At 31.6% G+C, this 6,687-nt stretch overlaps 1 protein-coding gene across 1 annotated transcript in view; it reads right to left on the bottom strand.

Annotated features, from left to right (window-relative positions):
* Positions 1-1,476: 1,476 nt before the first annotated feature.
* Positions 1,477-6,687, bottom strand: part of cdk1 (cyclin dependent kinase 1) — a 13,452-nt gene continuing 8,241 nt past the window's right edge. The window contains exons 7-8 of the mRNA XM_016269976.1: positions 1,910-2,051; positions 1,477-1,811 (exon numbers count right to left, since the gene is read on the bottom strand). Coding sequence (XP_016125462.1) covers positions 1,698-1,811; positions 1,910-2,051 — 256 coding nt within the window. The 3' untranslated portion in view covers positions 1,477-1,697. The remainder of the gene's footprint in view (positions 1,812-1,909; positions 2,052-6,687) is intronic.

Raw genomic sequence — 6,687 nt, 5'->3', positions numbered from 1 at the left:
TTCTGTGATTTTAATGATTAATTATAAATTGTTAGTTAGTCTTGTTTTTTAAAACATTTTATTGTTGTATTATATGCTATTATTATTATTACTAATGTATTGTTCTGTGATTTTAATGATTAATTATAAATTGTTAGTTAGTCTTGTTTTTTAAAACATTTTATTGTTGTATTATATGCTATTATTATTATTACTAATGTATTGTTCTGTGATTTTAATGATTAATTATAAATTGTTAGTCTTGTTTTAAAACATTTTTATTGTTATATATCATTATTGTTTACTAATGTATTGTTTAAAAATTTTAAATAAATAGTTTTTGTGCAGTTAAAGCTTCAATTGTTCTTTTTCCTATTTTTCATCAACAGTTGAAATAGCAATTTTACATGTTTTCTACAAATTATAAAGGTTATACAGTAGCACTATAAAATAAATTAAATTAACATTTCATAACTGTATAATACTATACAGTATTATTAAAAATAAACAGTGTAATACTGTACTTTGACATGGTAAAAAAATACAGTAAAATGTTGTATTCAATTTTACAGTAAGCTAAACAGTACTGTAGTTAGTGTTACAGTAATTTTACTGTTGAATGAAATACAGCAACTACTGGATAATTGTTGCCAGTAAGTTACTGTTAATTTGACAATGAATTTTTTACAGTGTACTTTTTTTAATGGAAATAAATCCTTTTTCCACAAAATTGTCTCACTTACTGGTTATTTTATGTTCCTGTAGCTTAAAAAAAGTAAAGCATGACGCTACTACCAAAGTTATGGGTTCAATACCAGTGAAATGCATGAACAGGTAAAATTTACACATCAAAATAATATTTTACCCCAAAATATTTGACCCTCAGGCCATCCAATCAAGATGTAGATAAGTTTGTTTAGGAAAAATTTAGCATTATGTTCCTCATCCCTTGCTTACCACTGGGAGTGAATGGGTGCCGTCAGACTCCATCAATTAACATCTCAAACTGCATGTTTGTGCTAAGAAAGTCCATCAATAAGGCCTTTTAACTATAAACCAATGCTTCTTGTTAAAATAGGAGTCCTCCATCCAAAATATTGCTTTCTCAAATGGAAAAAGTCATCTTTGTCTGAATCAGGAGAAATAGGCACAGATCAAGTACTGTTTACAAGCAAAAACACAAAAAACTTTCTTAAATGTCAATTGGATTTTGATGTGAAAGGAAAATGGGGCAGATTTATTCACTGGAAGATGCCTTAACGGTAGATTTGTTTTGTTTTTTACAAACACACAGCATTTTACTTTAAAAAATGTTAATTGATGGACTGTCGTGTCATTTACGTGTGTATTATTGTGATGTTTTTATCAGCTGTTTGGACTCTCATTCTGGCGGCACCCATTCACTGCAGAGGATACAATTAATATCATGTATTAGTGTACATGAAAACAGAACACATCAGTCCATGATGGGATACAAAGTGCTCTTTATTATGAACAGTTTATCTTTGTAATATGCCACTTCAGGTCCACAAAAAATATATGTTTTATTTACAAACGGGTGTTTGATGTAACCAAACAGGATAGGAAAAAGACATACAAGAATACAAAACAAAAGTAGAAAAAGTAGAAAAGTACAAAAGCCACCCAATAAACAAATGAGCAAAAGGTTAATTATTGCGTGTCAAAAGACTAAGCTTACACTGCTTTAGAACTGAAGTCTATATCTTGAGGTTACTGGCTGGAAGAGTGCTCTTGTCTAAATCGTCAAAATATGGATGTGTCATTGCTTGCCGTGCTGAGATCCGCTTAGGAGGGTCATAAATCAGCATTTTCTAAACAAAAAGACAATAAAAATAAATATGTGAGTAGATAAAGAGAGACAAAACCAAACAGATAAATAGGACACCGGTACGTTAGGACGGCCTTTTACCATGAGCAGGTCAATGCCGTTCTTGTCCAGGTTTTTCACAGTACTGGCCAGATTCCCAGATTTCCACTTTGGGAAGGTATTCTTATAATCTGGCAGCGACTCAACATCTGGCCAGACCTCATTGTTAGGGGTTCCCAGAGTCCTAGATATAAATATAATCACAGAAAATGTTTCATTTTGCAAGTAGCTGGTTGTAGCTTTAACAGTATTGTAGCAGTACACTTTATCTTGGGATGACTGACATTAATAGTCTGAGTTATGCTGAAGTTTTTAAATACTTTTATTTAGCAAGGACCCATTAAATTGACCAAAAGTGACAATGACATTTATAATGTTACAAAAGACTTCTATTTCAAATCAGCATCTATCAGAATTATTTCAGAAGGATCACGTGACATCGATGACTAGAGTCATTTCAGTTTTGCCATCACAGAAAAAATTACATTAATATACACTGACATAGAAAACAGTTATTTAACATTTTAAATAAATGCAGCCCTGGTGAGCATCACAGCATTTAAAAATGTAAAAATCTTACCAACCGCAAACCTTTGAACGGTAGTGTAGTTATTTTCATGTTAATGCCAGTATTAAAATATTTTAAGTGAATTTACCCAAAATACAGTATGAGAAGAATAGATGTCAATAGATCACAAAACGAACATCTATCAGTTCTCTTAAATTACAATTTTAGTGACTTAAAGTGAAATGGCAAATATAATCTAAATAAAAGTAAAAATAGGGGAAAAGAGCAAGCATAAGTATCTAACACTTATACATTAACATGTCAATACATTAAAAAAATCTTTAGGGATGCACCAAAATGAAAATTCTGGGCCAAAACCGAAACTTCTGGATGCACTTGGTCGAAAACCGAAACTGCTTTGTATTATTTAATAAAATAATAAATAATCATTACAAAGTAATTTTGTAAGACTTTTTAATTTAACTAAATTTTACTGATACTAAATTTAAAAAACACAACATACTTTTTACTGAAAGTAATACAATAAAATTGGACAGAATTTATACACTCAAAAAAATAATTGGATGAACTCAACTTAATTGAGGGCAGGATTTCCATCCAATAAATATGTGTAACCCCAACTCATAAAAAACTAATTCATGCAATGAAACGCAATTGAGTTGGGCCAACTCAATTTGATCAAATATAGTTTAAATGAAATTGATACGTTTATGACGAGATTTTTTTTATGTTTGTTGAACTCAATCTAAAACATTTAACTGGAAAATAAAATTTTGTAGGGCTGTGCAAATAATCTCCATCACCTGCTTTCAAATGGAGCGGCATTTAATACACAGAGCCGTAGTTCACTGACAAGCGACGCAATATCGTGTTCATTATCGCTGATATATCGCCTGCGATAATGAAAGCGATATTGCGTAGCTTGTCAGTGAATTACGGCTCTGTGTAGTAAATGCCACTCCATTTGAAAGCAGGTGATGGAGATTTACTACTAATCACAGAACCGGCTTTACTGACGAGATGCGCATGATAATCGAATTTGATTATTTGCACAGCCCTAATTTTACACAGAAATCCTTCTAAACACACAAAAAATTATACATTCAATTTACTTAACTTTAGGCATTAGCCATAAGATGGTTTTGTTACCTCCATGGTATGACCAAAGTAGTTGTTTATTTTATTATTACAGGGTTTCTGCAGACATGAACAAGTTAAATTTAAGACTTTTTAAGATCTTTTTAATACCACCTTATATGAAATTTAAGACCTAAACCGGTAATGGAAATACACATTTTATTACATACATATATGTAATATTTAATGTGTATAAATTAAAAAGAAAACAAAATATCATTGCTGTAATAAATGCTATTTATTACTATGATATACAGTGAACTTTTCATGTCAGCAGACAATATTCCATACAAAATAACTGCATCACTGAGATTTTTGGTTGAGTACATTTATTCTGAAGCAATATTTTCATCAGTGTTCTATCAGCTTTTATTAAGTACAACTGCAATAAATAATGTTATGAGATTAATATTTTAAATGCATTTATGAATATACAAATAAGAAATGTTGAGGGGGAAAATGCATACTTTTCAACATGCTTCTCAACTAAACTACCAGTAAATGGCGGTAAGTCACTTAATGAGTCATTGAGTCACTCATTCAACTGATTGAGTGTGTTATCATGCTGGTATCTTAAGGACTTTCGTGGACAGCTGACTCCTAAAGTTTTTGATATTCTTCATATTCTGTGTGGTGGTCAGATAGAAATTAATCTTTTCCAATAAGTTCAAGTTGATTTTTACCTTTTATGGGCATTTTACCTTTATAAAGCTATTTTTCTATAAGTGTGCATTATCTTTTGAGTCAAATTCTTACATTTAATCAGTGAATTAGAATAATAAGACATTTGGGCTGTTACCAATCAAATGAAATAAGTATCAACAAAATTCATCTTTGCAATCCAGACATAAGCTGCACTTGAAGTGGCATTTAGATGCGTTTACACACTGTTTAATGCAGGACATGAATGCATTTAATCTGCAGTTACAAATGCATAAATAATGTTTTGATATATTAAACAAAACATTGAATACTGATATTTGAAATGATTTAAAAAAATTAAAAGATACTTTAAATGTGAAATTAAAACCGCCAGTAGGTGGCAGTAAGTCACTGTTAATAAGCGAGTCATTGCGACTGAACCGAATCATTTAAACGGTTGATTCATTCAGGAAAAAAAACGCTGTCATGTTGCTCAAAGACGCAAAACAGCACTGTGGCTTTGTTTGGAATTATTTTTGTTGGCGAAATAGTGCAAAAACAGGTAATACGGTGTCTAAAACGTAAGTCTCTTAATAAAACTTCTAGTTTATTGAACTGTTGTAAAAAAAATCAATATAATATATATAATATAATAACATTTGTATATGGTAATTTTTGGAGAAAAAAGGCACTCCTCGTGTGAAATTTATTAACTATATGAAGTGGTATAAATATACACATTTGCTGCCCCCATGTCTTGAATTGGTGATCATTCTGAATGTATTTTAATAGACTGAATCATGCCATAAAAACAGTGCACTGTAAATGCGCGCGTGCACTCTGTAGGTGTTTTGAATGTTTTTTTGCGTCGTGAGAATATTGAGCAAAATAGCTCACTTGTCATGGTGTTACTTAACTATATCATGTTATGAATAAACTAAACATTTTGAATTTTGACCTCTGTGTTTCTTCTGCTACCAGTAAATGGCGGTAAGTCACTTAATGAGTCATTGAGTCACTCATTCAACTGGACCTCTGTGTTTCTTCTGAGTATTTATGTGTGCTGTTACGCTCATTTGTTCTGAAGACTCTCACAAAGAGACAAACAGTGAGCCTCAGCGCGAGCTTGTATTCTGCTAACTTACTGAAATTCTCTCTGATGACGCAGTAACTTAACGCGGGGAAGAAAAAATCTTCGGTCTGTCCAATGATTGTAAAGTCATTAGGTCTGTCAGACTTGAGATATTTTAGTGGTAATGTGACCAAAAATATTTAAGACCCAATTCGAATCCGAATTTAAGGAATTTTAATACTAAAAAGGCCTTATATTAGGAAAACGTTATTTAAGACGTTTTAAGACTTTTTAAGGACACCCTGTTATTAAAACAACTTTAACTCATGTTAGCAGGTCCTCAACCCAAGCACATGCTCTACACTTTACCGGTAACCCCCAAAAACACTAACATACCGGAAACTCTTTTAAATACAAACATAAAGAGCATTAAACATTAACAAGTCTCCCAATTTTATAATCTTAAAAAAAAAATGCATAAAAACAATTCAGACTTGAGATATTTTAGTGGTAATGTGACCAAAAATATTTAAGACCCAATTCGAATCCGAATTTAAGGAATTTTAATACTAAAAAGGCCTTATATTAGGAAAACGTTATTTAAGACGTTTTAAGACTTTTTAAGGACACCCTGTTATTAAAACAACTTTAACTCATGTTAGCAGGTCCTCAACCCAAGCACATGCTCTACACTTTACCGGTAACCCCCAAAAACACTAACATACCAGAAACTCTTTTAAATACAAACATAAAGAGCATTAAACATTAACAAGTCTCCCAATTTTATAATCTTAAAAAAAAAATGCATAAAAACAATTTCAACATTTACTCTCCTTATCCAGCCCTGTGCAAAGCATGATGGGAAGGGGAATTCCACTTCCTAGTTACAAAAGTAAAATAATTTATGTACTCTCAACTCAAATGAATTAAGTAAATCGGTTCCATGCAACAAAATCAGATATAACTTTTTTTTTAACTAATTATCCAAATATTGTATAATCCTACAAAGCTATTATTATCAGAGCATGTGAGCAGAGCTTCACGAGAGAGTAGTCATTTTACCAGCGTTGCCATGTTACAGCACAGTAGCGCTATTGCAGACAGGAATAAATATACTAGGGGTGTGCCACACCAAGGACGATAACTATAAAGTTAATGATAAAGATATAGTTCTAAAAATCATTCTCAGTATTAAAGAATAGCATAGTCCACACCACAACTTATAACGATAAAGACAAAGAAAAACATTATCGTTGGAATCGCTTTCAAAATAGATTTTTTTCCAGCTGATGAACGATAAAAAAAAAATTGACAGCCAATTATAATCCATCCTGCTGTAACGAGCTCGAGAATTTAAAGCATTCAGGGATACACTGAATTTGCAGCCACCAAAAATGGCACTTTCGGTTGAAATAACGAGCCCCCCCCAAAAAAAAAAAA

The sequence above is a fragment of the Sinocyclocheilus grahami genome, unplaced genomic scaffold (assembly GCF_001515645.1).
Source record: "Sinocyclocheilus grahami isolate Dianchi unplaced genomic scaffold, SAMN03320097.WGS_v1.1 scaffold54.1, whole genome shotgun sequence".
NCBI lineage: Eukaryota > Metazoa > Chordata > Actinopteri > Cypriniformes > Cyprinidae > Sinocyclocheilus > Sinocyclocheilus grahami.
This window is presented reverse-complemented; position numbering and strand designations above follow the sequence as displayed.